Source organism: Danio aesculapii, chromosome 3 (assembly GCF_903798145.1).
Source record: "Danio aesculapii chromosome 3, fDanAes4.1, whole genome shotgun sequence".
Taxonomy (NCBI): Eukaryota; Metazoa; Chordata; class Actinopteri; order Cypriniformes; family Danionidae; genus Danio; species Danio aesculapii.
This window is the reverse complement of record NC_079437.1, coordinates 31,641,465-31,661,986: the sequence shown is the minus strand read 5'-3', so window position 1 is coordinate 31,661,986 and position 20,522 is coordinate 31,641,465. Positions and strand designations below refer to the sequence as shown.

Below are 20,522 nucleotides of genomic sequence, written 5' to 3'. Positions count from 1 at the left end.
ACAAACTGTAACAGTTAACGTACTTTGATTGGTTTGATGGGTTCCTGGTATTGTTGCTGAGGCTGATGTTGTGCAAGCTGTTGGTGGTGCTGCTGTTGATGATGAAGTTGTTGTTGTACATGTAGGTGCTGCTGTTGGTGCATATGTTGTGGTTGGTGCTGCTGTTGTTGTTGTAGATGGTGGTGCATGTGCTGTTGTAACTGTGGTTGATGATGAAGTTGAGGTGCTTGTTGATGGTAGTTCTGCCCCTTGTTCATGTCTCTATGCATATCCAGCATTTGATCATCCTTTCTTCCACGTCCTCTTCCTCGACCACGGCCCCTTCTACTTTCTCCCCCAGGCCCCAACATGTTTCTGCAATATGGTGGTTCAGGAAGAGGCCTAATACGTGGCCTACCCCTGGGTCTTGGTGGACCCTCACGTTTAGGTTTGGTGGGTTTCCTCCCCCTTTTCTTTGGACCATCTTGTGGGAGCAGCTGTGGAGGAGGTCCAAGTGATGGGTATCCTGAGGGGTGGCAGAAATCTAAATCACTGATCAAAGGACTTAAACTCCCTACTCCTGAACCGCTTCCAGACTTTCTGCAACTGGAAACAAGATCAGGAAGCAGATCTGGGAGACGCCTGCTATTTAAGCGAATATCAGCTGGAACATTTGCTTTGTCCTCATCATCTTCAAACTCATATTCTTGGGCATAGTTCTTTTTGACCTGTGATTGGGCATTAGGGTCTTTTCGCTGTTTTAAGAGATGAAATGAGCTTGTTTTTAAAAGTTTTTTAGGTCTAGAGGAGCAAAAGATTGGCGAGGAGAGCCCCCCTGTTCCAGAAACACTGCCTACACCCACAGAGCCCATCATTTTGTTTCCAGTTCCGTCCATAACTTGTCCCGTGCTGCCCATCCCAAGGCCTGGGCCCTGAGACTGGATTAAGCCTAACTGTTCTGTGTTTACAGTAGATGGGAGTTCATGAGATTTCAAGGGGTCCAGATCTAAGTGCATAGTACCATTGCCAGATTCAGACAAACTGTGGCAATACTGCCCATATCCCTGATCACCATGGTGACCCATCATGTCATATGCACCTCCACCACCTGTATTTTTAACAACATCCATTCCATCTTGTACTGATCCACGTGCCTCTGAAACACCATCCTGACCTCCTTGTCCTGCACTTCCACCTCCCCCACCACAACTTGCCTTGTAATCTTCAGAGCAGAACATATCTTCCATCCCTGGAAAAAAGGACCGATCCTCATCTTGGAGAAGAGAATCTGGAAAACAAATAGATGTCAATGGCACGAACCGCTGTTGCTGCTCTTGGGTCTGACTCTGGTTCTGAGATGTTTTCCCCACAGGACTACCAGTGTCATATTGATGCTCTTTAAGCTGATCCAGCTGTGGCTGTGAGAGCTGTGGTTCTTGTTCCCTGGTTTGTGATTGGGGTTGTGGAGGTCCAGAAGATGGTTGCATGTGGTGAGGGTGCTGGTGAGGGTGTTGATGGTGAGAATGTGTCTGTGGCTGATGATGGGCATGAGGAGGTGGATGGTGTGAGGTCATATGGTGCAAATGAGAAGGGGCTGACATGCTTACATCAGGCTCAGACAAGAAATCATGAAGCTCTGCTGATGGTTGTTGAGGATGGTGGGATTGGTGATGTGAGGACATCCGATGCTGTTGTTGCCTGTGATGATCAGCATTGCTCCCATCACCTGTACCAACTCTATCAGAAGGCCCTGTCCCTTCCCGACTATTTGTCCTGGATAGAGATCTCTCTAGCATGTCTAGTGGTGAAACAGAATTTTGACTTGACTGGCTTTGGTTTCGCTGAGCCTCACGTCCATAATGAACCTCCATAGTTTGGGACTGCAGCTGGAGTTGAAGTTGAGAAGCCTGTGGCTGAGTGTCTACTCCTCCAGGGCCACTACTTCCTAATCCCCCTGTTTGTCCAATCATGGCCTGCTGACTCATTGGGTGTTGTTGTTGCTGTGTAGAAGCCTGTTGGTTGTCCATCTTGTTTCGAGTGGTGTGCGAAAGGACGGATTGGAGAAGGTGAGCTTGGGAGGTTTGCTGAGATGGGTCAGGTGGAGAATCCATTAGTCCAAGCGTGGACTGTGTCTGTCGCTGCTGCAAGTCTGGAGTCTTTCGCAGGTATGGTAATTCTGAAGGATCCTGAGCTTTCTTAAGATCCATATGTGAGTGGGACATTGAATGTGGATGAGGGTGCTGTGAATGCTGAGGGTGTTGGGAGTGTGATGGGTGTGTAGGGTGATGTTGATGTGTTTGATGAGTGTAATGGTCTCCTCTACCATAGTGGACCACTGAACCAAGAGAGTCATGTTGACTATGAGAATGAGCGTGTGACAAAGAATCAACTGCACCTCGACCTCCATTTGTACCAGCTCCAGACAGGACTCTATCAGCTTTAGTTTGCTGCTGCTTTTTCAGAGACATCTCTAACTGGTTCTCTAAACCTGTGCCTTGACCACAAGAGCCAGCAGTAACTGTAGATGCACTGTTGGTCGTATTATTGGTCCGAATGACACTCTGTAAATGATAACGTTCTTCAGATGCCTTATTCAGTTCATAAGCAGAGAGTGACTTTCCTCCATCTCTACTCTGGGAAATGGATTGGGGCTGTGGTTGTTGTGAAGCTACTTGCTGAGCTTGTTGAGAATGATGTTGGGAGGAATTGGGTCCTGGACTCTGTGAGTGCAATAATTGCTGAATCAAAAAATCTTCCTCATCTTCCTCATCCTCCTCTTGAGATCTTTCTACACCAAGCATATCAGAATCAGATTTTGATTTTGGTGGTGTTGTGTGATAAGACTGTGTTTGCTGGGGAGGCACCCTTGAGTCGGAGTAACCTTGAGGAGAAGCCAAGAACGCTGGGGAGAGGACTGACGATAGGTACTTGCTGCCCCCATTTCCTCCAGGTGATTGTGCAGGTCGAGTTGGCGCAGGGGAGTGCAGGCTTGGGCGAATTATTCCAGAATTACTTGAGGGTGAAGGGCTGGAATCTGGGAGGTGGTATGATCCTGCACCACTTCCTACACTAGTACCACCACCAACTGACCCACCCCCCACACTTCCTGAACTCCCTGCTCCTGATCCAGTGGTACTACTTGTTGTACCAGTACCACCTCCAGACACCATCAGGGCAGGTGAATGTCCTGTGCCACCATAGCCCATTGAAGGACTTCCTGCCCCTCCGAGAGATGGTGGCAAAGAACCATATCCCGAATCAGAGCCATAGACCACCTCTGCTGAAAATGAACGCCCTGTTGTTCCAAGACTTCCATAAGCTTTTCCAGATCCTCCAAGGCTGGAACCAAGATCTTGGGCCTGTGGGGAACTGAATCCTCCATATGGCTGGGGCAGGTGAGAGGGGGGTGGCTGACTTGGTGAATATGACTGTTGTTGTGGTGGGGTCTGACCAGGAAGGCCAGGGGTTGGTTTGACAGGAGCAACAGGAGAGCCATATGTAGACAGGCAAGGTTTTGGTGGCTGCTGCTGTGTGACAGAGGATGACACTGTGGGGGGAGGTGGGGGTTGCGGTGCTGACTGAGGTGGTGGTTGCTGCCTTGAGGGTGCAGAGGAGGTACTGGATGAGGCATTGGGATTAGAGGCAGAGGAGGAAGAAGAGGTGGTGGAAGAAGCAGAGGGAGGGGTGTGGGGTGTACGAGATGAGGAAGAGCCAGAAGAAGAGTAACCGCTACTTGAGCTGGAACTTTTCCCTGTTTTCCCAATACCACCACCTGAACCCGCTGAGGAGGATACTGAGGAAGTGGTATATGGGGGTTGGATAATTGGACGGTAAATTTGCTCTGATCGAGGTGACGGTTTGGGGTCAGATGATGGACTCTGCTCACCCAGTGGACTACAGTTTATGGCAGAGCCATGACGATGATGGGGTATCTGCTGGTATCCCGATGCACCACAACTAAGATAGTGTTGCAGAGGATGAGGTGTGGAAGAGGAAAGTTGAGACTGTCCAGGAGAAGGTCTCTGGTAGTGCTTAATCACACTATCTTGTCTGGGGATTGCTCTTTCCTGGGACTGTGGAGGTTGAGGGGGTGCCGAAGAAAATACAGAGGAATTGTATAGTTGAGATGACTGATCCTGCAGCTGTGAGGACAGCAAATTAAACTGGGGGGGTAAATGGCGTGATGATGAGGATGCAGATGCTTGGGGTGGAGGAGCACTAGTAGGTTCTTGTGACCCTCTATATGAAGCATTCCCACTCTGTGAAGACAGAAGACGGTCAAAGCCAAGGCTTGATTGGGAGGGTGTTTTAATGTGCAGCAAAGGATCATGGGGTGACAGGAGACCATTGGAGGTAGGACTGAAGGTAGGCGTGTCCTGCAGAGATAATGATGGGGTCACTCCAGGGAAGGAGCGCCCTGAGAAGGATGCAGGGTGCTGATATGCCGACAGAGCAGAGGAAGAGGGAAATGAGCCAGAGCCAGGTAGTGCACCAGAAATGAATAGCTCTGCAGGGGCAGGGGTATGCATTGCTACAGCAACAGAGAGAAAGAAAAGGAAAAAGAAAATGATTCAGCAGTTAATGAGATGATTCATTTCAAGATATAGTCTACTGTTTTCAATTAGATAACACTATATTTAATAACTCAGACTAACCGGTTTGCCAAGAGGGGGTGCGAAATTGGGAGAGAAGGGAAGAGGCAGAAGGTGGTGGCTGAGCCCCTCGGGATTCCAAAGCAGAGATCAAGTTCATAACTGAAGCGTCTGGTCCTGAGGGACTGGCATGATGTAGTCCAGTATCAAACAGACCTGAGAGCCCTGCAAAAGATGATTGTCAAAACAAAGTCTAACACCTGCTGAAAATAATGTCTTCTTTATATCTCAACATCAAAAATTAAAACTTTACCATTGCACAAGAAAGGCTGTTTCTAAGGGAATGAATACCAAATTGCTACAAAAAAAACTACAACTACGGGTTTCACTTATTATCTATACATTTTTCGAGAGCTTACCTAAGCTCCTTCCTGCGCCCCATGCCCCGCCCTGTCCAGAAGTGCCTGGATGATGATTTGTTGCATATCCTTGCAGGGGGTGTGGTGTAGCATAAGGTTGACGATGGAGGAGTTCTGAGTCTGGATGGGAGGATCTGGAGCTCCCATAAACCAAACTGTAACACAACAGATTAAAAAAATGTAATTACAGGAATGGGGAATGAACATGTTTAACTTAAATAAAATATAATATTCACTACAGCACAATATTGATCATTCTTAAGCTCTGTAATATTAGGCATACACTTTTAATATTTAGTTCAATCTCTTCATTAAAAAGATATAATAAAAATGCTAAAAATTTAGTACAGAGAATTATATAGAAAACACATAACAGGTATTTTGATCGAACATACATTTAAAAAATAAAGGGTTTAATGAATAAATTATATTATTTATATAATCAAACAAAATCACTACTTCATTGTCTAATTAGACAAAATGACACAATAAAATGATGTTTTTTTTTGTACAGTCTTACTAAAAGATCAACCACTTAAGTTTTTGCATTAGCATGTCATCTGGAAAACTATCGAAACAATAACTCACTCTACTGTTAAAAATCTGCCCTGTGACATTGGGATGGATTTCGTTGTTCCCCTTCTCATCTGACAGTGAAACAGTCTATCGGGCTCTCGACTTATACTAAATCCCTGTATAGAGTATCAGTTGACCTAGCCTGGCATTATCCCTCTCACACCACAGCCACACACAAAGATTAGCCCTTTAATCAGCCTACTCACTTCCAGATCCTCCCTCTCCCTAAAATCTTGCAGGATCTGATTTTGCCTGCCCATCATCACACCCTTGAGTATATTTTCAGGATCCTCAAAATCACCAAGTCTATCAACAAATTAGCTAAATATGCTGACTCATCAATATACAACCCTTAAGCGATCTTTTACGAATACATTTGTTGTATTTTGTCTCGCATTTACCACTGCTCTGACTGGCGATGTGCAATGATACAGAGCGTAGCTCAGCATTCTGATTGGCCACTCTGCCTGTTGCCAGCCAATCAACTGTCTTTTGCAGTCTTTGCAGACTGTCTCTGTTGTTCCCTTTCATAGAGAGTGGCCAGTTCAGTTGACAATGGCGGTTAGGATGTTGCTGAGGTAAGACACAGAGCGCTCATTGATAAAAGCTCTCCACTGACTGAATTGCCTTGGTAACCCCCTCCCCTCCATCTTCAACAGGCTCTTAGTGTGAGTACAGCTCAGTTAGTCTAGATCCCTCTCACTCCGAGACCAGAGTGGGAAGCCACAGACACCACATACTGAGTGAGCGCGTGGTGAGGGGGTGGGTGTCATTCAACACAAGCACTGGAGTGGACCAGAAAATCTATTTTAAATCCTATTAAAGAAAAACCTTATTCAAACCTGCATCTTGTAGTGCAGCATTCAAAAATTGCCCAAATAAAATCTCTACAATCTATATGCACAGCCCCTCATTAAATAATTTACAATTCAGTCCGGACAGGATGCAAGAAGAGATTTACATTGTCATTCTCTGTTAAATAGACTCCTGGGCTCAATATAGTCACTGCAATACATGTCTCCCAAAAGCCCTTAATAAATCTGACAAAGACAACTGATGTCCATCCTGAGGGGTTTCCATCTGGGAGCATGTCCATCTCTTTTAAAAACACCCTCGTCTTGGAGGCACAAGGCTCGTGTAATTAACTGGATAAAGGCTCTAATGAACTGGGCTAAACATTTAAATGCATGAGTGAGAGCAGACATTCCTGCTGCCAACTGCTCCACTGATTGCACCTCTGGCATAATACGTAATGTACAGTGTCATGACAAAAGTCCCCTTATGATGTTTTGATACATTGCCGCTTCAGTTTCATACTGATTCTTCTGTGAAATAGTTTTAGATTACGCAGTGCAAAGCAAAGCTTGTAAGATAAGCTGAGTCACTGCTTTAAAGAAGTATCATGCAAGAGTGATGTGTAGCATTAAAAAAGAATTAGAAAAAAAAGTTAGAGATAGAATCAACTCATGAATTGGATGTGAATCTTATTAATTACACAAAAAGGTACATATGATAAGTCCTGACAGGCAGATGTTTCTCCAGCTACTAAATGTGTTATCTTAAATAATTAATGCATCATAGCATCAGTACTGTCTCTTCAAACGCAAGTATCCATGTACGTAATATAATAATTTGTCGCAACCAAAGGAAGCAGTTTCACTTCTGGGTGAAATGAGGATTGATAAGAATCAAGCAACAATTGGCTCTTAATTCCAATGTGGCAGCTCAAACATGAAGGAACAGATGACGAACTTCAGAATAATTAGGTAAATTGAAACATGAGGCAACTTGGTTGTTTAAGGAAATATTCTCTTACAAATTATATTACTCACAAATTAATTACAAATTACAATAACAAATTACTCTAATTAAAACAATAAGTTAATGCAGACCATTTCTTATTGTTTGATTATTTCATTTTATGGTTTATTATTAATGATATCTAATACATATGAATATATACACATATATAGTATTCAGTTGAAGTCAGAATTATTAGCCCCCCTGTTTATTCTTTCCTCAATTTCTGTTTAACGGAGAGCAGATTTTTTTCCAACACATTTCTAAACATAATAGTTTTAATAACTCATCTCTAATAACTGATTCATTTCATTTTTGTCATGATGAGAGTAAACAATATTTGACTAGATATTTTTCAAGACACTTCTATACAGCTTAAAGTGACATTTAAACACTTAACTAGGTTAATTGGGCAGGTTAGGGTAATTAGGCAAGTTATTGTATAACAGTGGTTTGTTCTGTAGACTATCATAGATAGATAGATAGATAGATAGATAGATAGATAGATAGATAGATAGATAGATAGATAGATAGATAGATAGATAAAAGGGGCTAATAATTTTGACCATAAAATGGTGTTTAAAAAATTAAAAACTTATTTTATATAGCCGAAATGAAACAAATAAGACTTTCTCCAGAAGAAAAAATATGATCAGACTATTACCTTGCTCTGTTAAACATCATTTGGGAAATACTTAAAAAAGAAATAAAATTCAAATGGGCTCTAATAATTGACTTCAACTGTATACAATTTATTTGTTTATCCATGTGCCCTCATAGTTCTTCAATCAAAAACAAAACTACATCCCATCTTGTGATGTGTGCACTGGATTGAGGGCAACACTTCTCTTCTCCAGCAATCTGTCATTCATAACAATTAACAAACAACAACAGTGTTTTTCTTTGATATTGCAATTCAATTAGATAAATCTCAGCAGGGAAGACAGGAATTTCCATGTGATGCTAACTTCAATGACAGAAGGACTGTGCTCACATTTGTGAAAAACGGGACGATCATTATACAGTTTCCACTTCTAATGCTGTGCCAAATTTACAGCATGGTAAAAAATTAAGAGAATTTCTCAAGATGTCTGGATTTCAGACTGAAAATCATGTGTTTGAGTAAAATGTAATTTTACTCCGTAAACTACTGACATTTCTTCCATATTATTTATTGTCATTTTAGAGAATTATTTTTGCATAAAATAACAAATCAGGGGACATCTTTTCAGACATGTTTATATTCATTTTTAGACAACACAACACCTATGTTTAACCTCATAAGAGTTACAAAATCAATACTTGGTAGAGTAAACCTGATTTTCAATCACAACCTCAAAACATTTTTTTTCTGGATGAAAATGCTCTAAAAGACATGTTTTTTTATTTAAAAAAAAAAAAAAGGTATTTGGCATTTACAAAATAAGCAACTTTTAAACCTTTTTACTCAAAGTCATACCTAATAAATCCAAAGAAGTGGTCTCTTATTTCCCCCCATATATTTGGTTTAATATTAATAATAATAATAATAATAATAATAATAATAATAATAATAATAAATTATACAAAATTTGAATAGTATGCATTTTGACCAGATGCACAATTTAAAAAAAGAACGATCATGTTTTTTTTATTGGCTTGTGCTTTTTCATGAAGCGCCTAGGGCTGGGTCGATAAACAATATTATATCAAATCGCGATAAAATTTCAATCAATAACAATGACTACATTTCACGAACATCTGTAATCGAATTATTTGCCTTAACCTGAATGAGACAATAATTTAAGGTGTTTACATGAGTTACTTTTTGAATGTTCCTTTCATGATCTCGTTTTACATGTTATAATCACATAATTCAATTAACGTCATTGCGTCACCACAATATCCACATTTCCTCCGGAGTTTAAAGTAATTTCGGGTGTTTCATTTTTAATTTGTGGACTTTAACTGCAGTTTGGCACTTTCACTTTCATTTGGGAACATTTCATGCATGCCCCCTGTGACAAACGAGATATTGGATGCAACTATGAACTGCTCAGTGTTGTTTTAATGGAATTTCATACTACACGCTGAATAAGAGAAAAAAAACTCAGCATTTCACGGTGTATGTGTCTGTGGTCTTCACTGACTCTAGGTGCAAAGAATAGTGTCAAACAGTTGTGTGTGTGTGTGTGTGTGTGTGTGTGTGTGTGTGTGTGTGTGTGTGTGTGCGTGTGTGTGTGTGTGTGTGTGTGGACTATCCTGTCGCAAAACGCATCGAAAAGTCCTACATGAGGGCAATGGTTTGACTGCAGTTTGCATGTCTGTACTGCACTTGAATAATGCGACTAAAGTCACCATACTCCACGTCTTAATTCGATTTCTGTTTAGTTCGATTATGACCTTAATCTGATTAAATTAAATCAAAAATGGCTGTTTACATGGTAGACTCTTAATCAGAGTATTGTCTTAATCATATTAAAATCGGATTATTTGTGATCATGTAAACGTACTCAATGATAAGCTCTGGACTTTTTTACTCCATAATGATCTAAGAGCCAATCACACAGCAGAATTGTGCAACAATGGGAATCTAAAAAAGTGTTGATATTAACGAGGCACCAAATTTTCAGCCACCAACAAATTAATCGGCTGAAAATGTTTCGCCATTTAATGGACCCTCTAATTTTTGTGGCTTCAGTCATTGTTGGGATACTCTTTTAAAATCTGGAAGCATTAACAACTTATATCGAAATATATATCGTTACCTATGGAAAATAATCATCGAGACTGCATTTTTGTCATATCGCCAAGCCCTAGAGGAGCCTTAAAATTATCGGCACTTTTGTTTTTTTGACATGTTCTTCACATTGAGATCAAATGGTTCTTTTTGTAAACCGCCCAAAAGGGTTATTCTATGCAAACAAATCAACAAACAAATAAATAAAAATAATAATAATCCTTTGAAGCTTACATCTAATCATTTCTTCCTCAACCTCTGCTCTCCTTTCTCGCTTTGTTACATCATGCTGCCTTAAACCTTCAGTCAATTAAATCATCCTGTTAAACTTCACACCTCCTGCCATTGTCTGTGTTCTTTAGCTAAGTAGACATAATTTGACAATGGAGGAAGAAAAACACCAGGTAAAGAGGATAAATGTGAAAAATAAATAACCCCAATAAAAATAAAAGGAAGAGTTAAACCTAATTAAAACCACTGTACAAGTCTGCTGCTAATTATATAGGCAATAATTCAACACCGTCCCCCCCCAACAGGTGCAAAATGTTTACAGCCTGATGGGCAACTCAGTCATGGCCATTAATCTCCATTAGAAGCGTGCAGAGGTGTGTAGCGGATGTACGCTGCCCTAAGAAGGACACAGGACCTGATGAACCTTCCCATTATGGACTCATAGTAAGCCTTTCTCAGCTTCATAACCAAGACACAATGTGCAGATTGTGCACAAGCCCTGCCAGGCAGCAGTGCCATTATATTATGTTTATTCTCATTTAATATTAACACATGCAACAACGTTTCCCATTCATATGAATCAATATTGCAAAATGTGCTGTCCGACGCAGACCCCAGTGTCATTTGGTTTCCTTTTATGCTAATTTAACACTTCTTGGTGTTTCATCATTATCTAATGGCTATGCTTCCAATGACCCAAAGCGGCCGTTTCACCATCTAATATTCATTCAAAAGCAGAAGCAATTTTGGGGAAACCAGAAGAGAGAAGATTCAATACAAAAGCATTTCATTTCATTTTATCCGCCGGATGCTTTCAGCCTCTGCAGCAGCAGCAGCAGCACTGAAGCTTGTCCATCATCATAAGCCTGAACTCCTCATTAAGATTCTGGATTCTATCAATCTGCCTGTGAGTCTACAGAGATGCTCTTGAGTCAGAAACACAATATTAAAGAAGACGGCAGAAAATTCCTCCTTCGGCTTGCTAAGACTAAGAGTCAGTCAGAGATCCTGATGCAGCTTTGCATTTCCAAATACTGCTGAAATGTAACCTGTTAAAAAACTTCAACCACAAGACAGCATTCACAATTGTATGATTTCATAAAAAGTCTCGAAAGGAATTCTTCACACATTTACAAACAAGGGGTGTCTGGCTGCCCTATTGTCGCCCTGTCATGCATACTAAGAAAAAAGGGATCCACTTGAACTGTTTTACAATGCACAAATGATGCAAGACTTTTCAATACTTTATGACAAGGCACCAGATTTGCATCTGAAAAACAAATTAAAAACCCTATAATAATTGTTTTTACATATATCTATATATAAAATGAACTCTCCAATGGTAGATACCATTAGCACAGAGTTCACTCTATTCCAGAAAACACCAAAATTGTACTAATCTTACCCATATAACAATAGATGAAAGTATGCTGTAGGTGTGCAGCCAATGTACCACTGACTCCCTGCATGCACCGCGAGACACTAACGCCACCAAGAATGATTGCATGCGCGCTCTGTAAGCTGCTAAGATTGATTTGGTTGTCACGGCGACTGATAACGTACATAGCCGGGCGCCTTTGAACTGTAAGTAGGCCGCGAAAATAGTGGATCACGGTTGAACGTACACCGAGAGCACGATCTGAAACACTCCCGTTTTCAGGTAGAAACAGATCATTTCACCGCTAATTTAAGATTATAATGCAGCATTTTTCCTAAAATGCCATGGCTGATTTTTTTAATTAATAACTATGTGAAACTAAATTAATAATTAGTCCAAAAAATCAATTGTTTCTTCTAATGCGCTTTTCTATGTGTTATATTTTAAAACATATTGCATTATTAATCGGTCACATTTGAAAGCTCCTCGCGGAATACGTTAGCACTGCGTCTTACGTTTATGTTTACAGTGTGCACGTCTCGGTCACGCTGTAATTTCAGTCAGGAACACTACACACACATTTGGTGCGCTGCCAAACGACGGTATCCTCAAAAACAGTGGTGACCTTTTTTTCCCTGTTAGATTATAACAAAATCAATCAGGTTATGCAAAGTTTTTCTATTCACTGTGCAGTGTCTGACACTAAGCTACAACCCGTAGTTGTTGATTTGGTATTTATTATACAGGCAGTGTTATTATGACATGTGTACCTGAATAATGCGCGTGGACTCTAAGTAACTTCACCTCTGCATTGTGACATTTGACATTAAGATTCATTATGCAAAAATATTTATTATTTAGTAACGGGCAAAACGGAATATTCGCGATTTTTACAGACAAATCCCCGTTAGCCGCCGAGATAAGCTGCACATATTGAAGCTAGCGACCATTTCATCCCCAAATACATGGGATTGCTCGTAATTGGTCGCCTCTGAAATAACGCTTTGTCAACGTGCATTTTGTGCCACGCATTACTCGCCACACCGAATTAGCGTGTATGCGAGCACGGCGTGCAATGTCCGGTTTGTTGCGCCTCCAAGGCAAAAGGCTTGATTTTTCATTTTTGATAATACGCTAGCAAGCTGAAGCTAGCTAGCAACATCATCCCATCCCCCCTCTTTTCGCCCCTCTCCCCCTTTTTCTGTCTCAGTCTACCTTCCGTATCACGCATTAACTCTCAATCGCATTCCTTGCATTTTCAAGACACCCCCTCCTCCCTCAGAAATGACAATACCGATGGCTGTACGTGGAGCCAGCGACAATATAGCGCATGCAAGTGAATGAACACAGCACTGGGAGCGAGAGTGGGAGAACATGCATTGCACAGCGTCCGTCCGTCCGTCGGCATGGGCATTGTTACAGCCAGCTAAGCGCATTTATGCACCCAGTGCATGGAAGTGGGCTTCCACGGGCGCCCTTACCTTGCCTTCGCCGATCTCTCGTAACTCCATCCCGTTCCAGCGCCCAGATCACCGAATCCTGTGCCAGGATAATTTCTATCCATTAAAAGAAGAGACAAGGGATGAAGATGGAGAGATAGACAGGGGAAAGGGGAGGGAGGTATTTCCTAAAATTCTAACACACTATCTCTCCCCGTGTCCTTTCCTCTGCGCTCAGTGTCTGTTTATCTCTCCCGTTTCACAAGCAAGTCCTCAAGAATAGGACCAGCACAGAGGGGGAGAGGAATGGAGGGAGGAGAAGGAGGAGGGGGAGATGGAGGATACAGAGGGGAGGCGGGGAGGGAGGGGGGGTTGAAGTATTACACCAACCACCGCCACCACAAAAAATCCGGTTTCTTCCTTCCCTCCCCTCTGTTGCCCTCTTATATATCTCGATGCCTATTGTCCTTCGCGGCAGAAACAGCGGCGCGGCTGAAGCTCTGCATGTCGAATCCTGATGCCATTGCTCGCTACACCCACGAGACGTACGACACGTGCTGACTGTACCCTGTTTCCTCTTAGTTCTTCGCCTACTGCATTGCCACACAAAAGGTGAGATACTAGGGCTCTATAAATAGCAGTCTAACGAGTGCGCGTTTATATTCAGCTGTTGCGCCCCAAATATTTACATCATGGACGAATTTCATCAGAAACAAAGTGGCTTGTCGTCGCCAGGCTCATTTAAATCCAATAACTTTAATATGAATGTGCATTAATGCTATTCAAAACCTCAAATAAACGCTACGGCGTATGGGTTTGAAGTACTTATTTTCAGGTATTTGTCCAAAAAGACGCCATTTTCATGAGTGAACTAACTAACAGGCTCGCGCGCACGCCCCCCCTCCGCCGACTTGTCACACACTCTCACACACACATACGCAGGCTGTCTGGAAGTCTCGTGCGCACTGCCGCCTTGTTACAGCACAGAGGCACTACTGAGTGAGTGAGGATTGGACGCTCTCTAGTGCTCTCTGTGATACTGGGAAAGATAGAGCCGATGATGAGTGACAACAGCGGCTAATGGCAAACACTCTGGAATCGATTCAAGGGGTCACGCGCGTGCCTTTACACTGTCCAACGACCAGTCAAACCCAATCAGGTTTATTTAGTTATTTTATTAACAATGAACATTTAAAATGTCTACACAACTTTTTAAAAATGAAGCAAACTTGATTCATGAAAACATTGGCATTTCACAATAAAGCCTTTGGTAGCAAAATAATGTAATAAAAAGGCAAGCTGCTAAACAGACAGCCTAAGTGGAATAAGTTAGCCAAACAGTGACTGAAACTACATTTGTCTGTGGCGCATGACCACTAACTCGTTGTAGCTGTGCACTCCAGTGAAATAAAATCCATCTCGTAAAATTCTTCTTGCTCATTAAAATATCTTGCTCATTCCTCATTTTAAGATTACGGCGGCGCAGTTGGAGTCGTCCTGTAAAGAGCAGAGAGGGATATTTTAAAACACATTTGCATTTTGCAGCAGGTACACACCATGCCTGTATAAGCAGGCTGCTTTTACCCGGAGTATGGCGGTGGAGGTGCGTCATGCTGGCCACTGTGGGTCAGAGCCTCATTGTATGAGGGGAGACCTGCAGCCGCAATACCAGACAGGGGCACAGATTCAGGTATTGGCTGCCCGTCCGCTCCCATTCGCACAGGAACACTGTGGAGATGCAGCATCCATTATTAGTGTCATTTGGTGGAGAGATATTGCCACATAAAAGACACATCGCATACAGTGGTAATGATAGCATGCACTTACCTGCCCCCTCTTGCATTTTTGCCTCTGTTCTTGTAGCAATAAACGCCCAGCACAGTGGCTATAATCACTACCAATACAGCAGCCACGATGCCAGCTGACAGACCAGCCACATCAACTTCAGTCACCTTCTCTGTGAAAATCAATCAATTGGTTTGGCATTGGCAACAAATGCACATTTTACTGCTTAAGTATTTCATCTAAATAAAGGTATGTGTACACAACACACGTTTGATCTGAAAGCTGAAAACATTTCATGCCCTTATCTGAAGAAGAATGCATATTTGTGCTGGTGTGTATCCGCAGGGTCTTAGAAAGCCTTAAAAGCTAAATTTTAGGCCTTACAAAGTCTTAAATCTATAGACATATTGTGTTGTAGGTCTAAGGTCTTTTTTTTAACAGGTCTTAATTTACCTTGTTTATGTATACAATTCTGGCCAATAACATTCGTACAATCTTCAATAGTCAAACTTTAAACTTTTTATTTAAAAATAGCACTTAATGGCTTGCCAAATCTTCAGTTTTATTATTGGGCAGCCCAAATAAAAATTGGATTACCTGGTGTAGTGAGAGGACTAAATCTGTTTGGTTTAAGATGGTAGAAACAGCCTGCTCCCCTTTACCAATTAAATATTTGCCATTTGTTAAGAATTATAAAAAAATTGAAAAGATTTCGGATTATTTTATTATATCAAAAACTCTTACAACTTGGAAAGATGTAAAGACTAACAGTTGAAGTCAGAATTATTAGCCCCCCTTTGATTTATTTAAATTTTTTATATTTGCCAAATAATGTTTAACAGAGCAAGCAAATGTTCACAGTATGTCTGATTATATTTTTTCTTCTGGAGAAAGTCTTATTTGTTTTATTTCAGCTAGAATAAAAGCAGTTTGAATTTTTTTAAAAAACATTTAAGGTCTAAATTATTTGGCTTGTTGAACTATATATTAGTTTACAGAACAAACCATCAGTATAACTTGCCTAATTACCTTAACCTGCCTAGTTAGACTAAAATGGTGTGATTGTACTTTTTTTTTTAATTATTAATTTCTTAGTTATTTTCCATTTTTAAGACAGTACACTCTGTAACATAGTTATACATTTTGATGTTAATATTTTGTGAATGTAGGCATACAATATAAAAAAGTAGCATTTAATTACTTTCCTTACAGTAATGTTTGTTTAAAAGTTCTCTATTTATTTACTGCTGATGATACTGACCAGACCTATTGTTTTTATTATTGAATTTCTATTGTATAACTAAATGTATTAAATTATAATCATTTTTAGCTAGGGAAAGTGAAAATCTTTTCCAACTGGAATATTAAAAAGAAATCCGTAGCATTTAGCCCTGTATAAATATAACATTTACTTCAAAATGGTCTTAAAAATGTCTTTAAAAGTCTTAAATTTAACTTGTTGAAACTGGCAGAATACCTGATGTAACAAAATGTATTATTTCTTTAAGTGACAATGCTACATACTGGCCGATAGCAAAATACACACAAATCCGTGTGAATATATGTTGGTTGGACAATGCAACGTTGTCATCTTTGTGAAAACCAATTTTTTTGTACATCAAAACACATTGTTGAGTTGACCTTGTTTAATATATTGTTTTAGCATTGTCTAGATATTCTAATGAGTCATGAGACTGTAGCATTTAAAAGTAACTCCAGACGCACCTAATCACTGTTACCCTGATAAAGGCAGCTCTCTGCCCAAATGTGCAGGGTTTTTTTTTAAGATTAGCCATGTGAATAAAGGCTTTTTAATACTTTTTACAAATTTTTCCGAGTACCTCGGACTGATTTTTGCTGTTTATTCTGATGAATCCTTTGTCCAAAGAGCACCAAAACATTAAGTTACCCCTGAGCACTTTGTTCGATTTTGGACAATTTTATTCAAAATTTCCAAAAAAAAATCTATATATTGAATCTTCAGCTAAATATATAAAATATCAAATATGTAACTTTAAAGAAAAATAAAATCACTTACTATGACTGTTGACGTAGTCTTTCCAAAAAACTGCCTGTTAGAAGACAAATAGACATACACGATCAAATATGTCCTGCAGATTCTTCAGTTTTCCAGCATCTTTGGCATACTGTATGATTTTGAGATCCATCTTTTCACACTGAGGACAACCGAGAGACTCAAACAAGACTATTGAGAAATGTCATCAAATGTTCAATGATGCTCCAGGAGAACACCAAGCCAGAACAGGATGAAGATATCCATTTTTTCTTATTTGATAGATTTTTTTTCTCATTTTAGTGCCCTTCAGAAGAGTTTCCCAGAAAACAAATAAAGTATTAAAAAGACTGAGAAATGTTCAATGATGCTCCAGGAGAAAACATCAAGGAAACATGAACGGAGGATGAAAATATTTATTTTTATTCTTATTTTATTTAAACTTTGTTTTTTTTCTATTTTGAAAAGTTTTCGGGAAATCAAATTAAGTACTTAAATACAAAAATATCATGCACTGTGTATAATATTCATACATCACATCTTTGTAATATTCACATTTTCAGATATTCTCCAAGGGGATCCCAAACTTTCACATAACACTGTCATGATATTATTTTGGTGATCACATTTCTTTCTTACCGTCTTTATGTCATCTTCAAACACTTCTCTGGCCTCTTCATAAGAGCAGATTTCCTCGATGCATTCTCTCTCTAGATTGCCAGGCACCACTGCCTCGAAATCCCAACTGTTATAAAGCAGTTTACGGGACAGAAACGAATCTGCTGACTTTTCTTCTAAGAAAACTGAGGAACACAAGCAATATTAACCATAATGAGGATCAGCTACATGCATTAATGCACCATCAAATGCATTTAATAATGTATTTTCACAGACAGCAAGAACTATACATGTAACAGTAAAGGTAAAGAAATGGCAGTTAACCATAAAGAAATTAAGAAAAAACTTTATTAATTAATTATGTTGCACTCAGGGCATGAAATAATGTTTTAATGCACCTAAACTACACATGAGGTGCATGCAGAGGTAGTCTACTTCCTCACATGAGTGCAGGAAGCGGGAGAACAATAAAAAAAACACCTAATGGATGAGCAAAAATAAAAGATGATAAAGGTTTCACACTGTGCTTTTCAGTGTTTCAGTTTATATCATTACCATCATTTCCATTGTAGATCACTCTGCCCCAAACAAGATGCAGCAGGGATAAGAAGCTCAAACATATTACTGAAAACCCCAGCATTGTACCTGTTCAAAAGAATAACAGTCAGTGTTTTGTGCATATGGAGGACCTATGGCTATGGAAATATTGAAGAGATCACTTCAAAATCAGTTTTGATGAAATAAATGCTAGATATTTGGTTTGAGTAAAATATTTGTAGCTGAAGATATGTTACATAAAGAACATTTCTTGAAAACTTTAGATAAAAATAGACATTTAAAGCATTTGTTTTCCTTTTTCATAAAATTGACAATTGGTCAAAGCATATAGACCTATTTGTTTGTGATGACTGAAATTAAGGGTCTTTCCTCCAAGTAGATGGAAGAAATATCATCAGCAGGTTACAAATTAAAACATGTTTTATTCAAACACATGGCTATATTAGCAGTTAGAAGTATTTTGCGTTGCATAAAATAACTACCATCTTAACTACAATTGAGGAAAATCTTATCATACACACACACAGGGCTGGATTTAGTGATTCGGGGGCCCAAAATTTCTAAAATGCACCTTTTGTACTTTAATTTATTTTTAATAGATTTATTCTGCTGTTTTTCTTTCTTATATTACTCCATCACTCCTTTTCTAAATTGTCTTAATGCAAAATAATAACAGCACGTAAGGCGTCTTGTAATCTTTTTAAATGATTTGTTTTCTTAAAATGAATTCACAACTCAAAATTATATATAAACTATTTTGTTTTTAAAAGCTAAATATTTACCTAATTTGACTGCTGGACTTCTCATGAGGGTGGGGGATACATCTGCGCAGATGTTACATTAAACTTTTCTTTTTTTTAGACACTCATCATACAAAATATGATAGAAAATGATGTTATACATAATTTATAGAAATACTTTATACTTATAAGTATGTATTCGGGGCCCTAAGCGGCCGCTTAGCTTGCTTATTGGTTAAATCCACCCCTGCGCACGCGTACACACACACAAATAAATGAATGACAAACAATTATGTTAATCTCAAAAGGCTTTTACAATATCGTCCTCTATCGGTCACTGCACTTATTAGGAATTATTACATTTTTTTGCATTTAAAAAAGTTACAAGTCGTATACAACTTGACAAGTGACTCGCCACTTTCAACACTTCAGCTTATATCGACCTCACACTGACAAAACAGCAGCAGTGCGAGAGAAAGACGAAGGGCATTTTTAATTTAACAAATATATACAAAAAGTGCGTATCTGCAGCTTGGTTTGGACAACAAGCTGTTCCTCAAACTCGACAGAACGTAGAAAAGAAAGTAAAACTACTGCATTTGCGTCTAAAGACAAACGACGCAGGTAAACGCCCGCTTACCTTCTTAATTCTCTCTAGTGCTCCGTACAGGTAAACTTTGAGGGCTAAAACCATAGGTTAAAACGCTTTCAGACTTCTCCAGAGAATTCCCGTCTTGGTGCTGTAAATTGTTATATCTAGATGGTCAGTACAAAGAATTCGCATATTCGAGGGTTTTGATTAAAACTTCGTTCACATTCACCTGTTTCATTTACAGCGAAACTCATCACGTACGCGACATTCCAGTTTGACAACATACCTCACAGCCGCGGGCGTTTAGAGGTGTGGCGACATTTAACGCCTCCAAAAACAAGCGTGCTTTAAGCCTACTCGTCTCCAGTGCCAAACGTCTTTGGTTTGTGTTTTCTTCTATGCTGTTATGTTTATTTGGTCTTTTCATGTAATTTAAAACAATATCAAATTTACGGCCAGATTAAACGGCTTCCGGTTTCTCCAGTTCATTGAGTCTCGTTTAGATAGCCCGTCATTTTCAAAGGTTATGAATGGGCCTCTTCTTTTCGTCCACGCGGGAGTCGACCTGAGATGAGCTTCTGATGAAGTCGAGTCCTGTACAGGTGAAATAGTCAGATAATACCGGTTCAAGTCGAGAAGAAACCGTCAACACTGCATTTACGTTTCTCTGTTGTCTTCTCGCTGTGGTGGATTCCCCTGAGGTGAATTTCTATCTCCACCTCACATACGCAGAGCAGTTAAAGTGTTGTATAGTGTGATAAAAAAAAGGATCAGAGTCCTATTTTATCTCCAATCGTTGAGTTACTGCTATCAGGGAAGCAATAAAGTTCCTTTACATAAAAGAAATTATTTGATTATAGTTCTGTATCTATTGGCATTTTAAATTGTCATTCTTTTTTTCGGCTTAGTCCCTTTATTAATCAGGGGTCGCCACAGCAGAATGAACCACCAACTTATCCAGCATGTTTTTCATAGCGGATGCCCTTCCAGCTGCAACCCATCACTGGGAAACATCCATACATACTCATTCACACACATACACTACGGGCAATTTAGCTTACCCAATTCACCTATAGCCAGGG

At 39.9% G+C, this 20,522-nt stretch overlaps 2 protein-coding genes across 4 annotated transcripts in view; both read right to left on the bottom strand.

Annotated features, from left to right (window-relative positions):
* The window catches only part of prr12b (proline rich 12b), a 39,627-nt gene extending 26,183 nt beyond the window's left edge, over positions 1 to 13,444 (bottom strand). For both annotated transcript variants that reach the window (XM_056453675.1, XM_056453676.1), the window contains exons 1-4: positions 13,176 to 13,444; positions 4,991 to 5,145; positions 4,635 to 4,796; positions 24 to 4,510 (exon numbers count right to left, since the gene is read on the bottom strand). In XM_056453675.1, coding sequence (XP_056309650.1) covers positions 24 to 4,510; positions 4,635 to 4,796; positions 4,991 to 5,145; positions 13,176 to 13,258 — 4,887 coding nt within the window. In that variant the 5' untranslated portion in view covers positions 13,259 to 13,444. The remainder of the gene's footprint in view (positions 1 to 23; positions 4,511 to 4,634; positions 4,797 to 4,990; positions 5,146 to 13,175) is intronic.
* Positions 13,445 to 14,288: 844 nt separating this feature from the next.
* prrg2 (proline rich Gla (G-carboxyglutamic acid) 2) lies at positions 14,289 to 20,137 on the bottom strand. 2 transcript variants are annotated; one of them, XM_056453712.1, is made up of 8 exons: positions 19,670 to 20,137; positions 19,489 to 19,588; positions 18,106 to 18,195; positions 17,572 to 17,735; positions 16,957 to 16,990; positions 14,961 to 15,090; positions 14,718 to 14,861; positions 14,289 to 14,630 (listed from the first exon to the last, which is right to left on the bottom strand). In XM_056453712.1, the coding sequence occupies exons 3-8, from the start codon at positions 18,188 to 18,190 to the stop codon at positions 14,606 to 14,608; spliced, it is 582 nt and encodes a 193-aa protein (XP_056309687.1). In that variant the 5' UTR covers positions 18,191 to 18,195; positions 19,489 to 19,588; positions 19,670 to 20,137; the 3' UTR covers positions 14,289 to 14,605. The 2 variants fall into 2 exon arrangements, with proteins under 2 accessions (XP_056309687.1, XP_056309688.1); XM_056453713.1 differs by having other exon boundaries at positions 19,727 to 20,137.
* Between the last annotated feature and the right edge of the window lie 385 nt (positions 20,138 to 20,522).

What these genes read in the sequence shown, in the direction of transcription:
- prrg2 (XM_056453712.1), bottom strand. Translation starts at nt 18,190, where the DNA reads ATGCTGGGGTTTTCAGTAATATGTTTGAGCTTCTTATCCCTGCTGCAT. An exon ending in GATCTACAATGGAAATGATG is followed by an intron (nt 17,736 to 18,105) that starts GTAATGATATAA and finishes TGTGTTCCTCAG; the next exon opens with TTTTCTTAGAAGAAAAGTCA. An exon ending in CCTCCACCGCCATACTCCGG is followed by an intron (nt 14,631 to 14,717) that starts GTAAAAGCAGCC and finishes TGCTCTTTACAG; the next exon opens with GACGACTCCAACTGCGCCGC.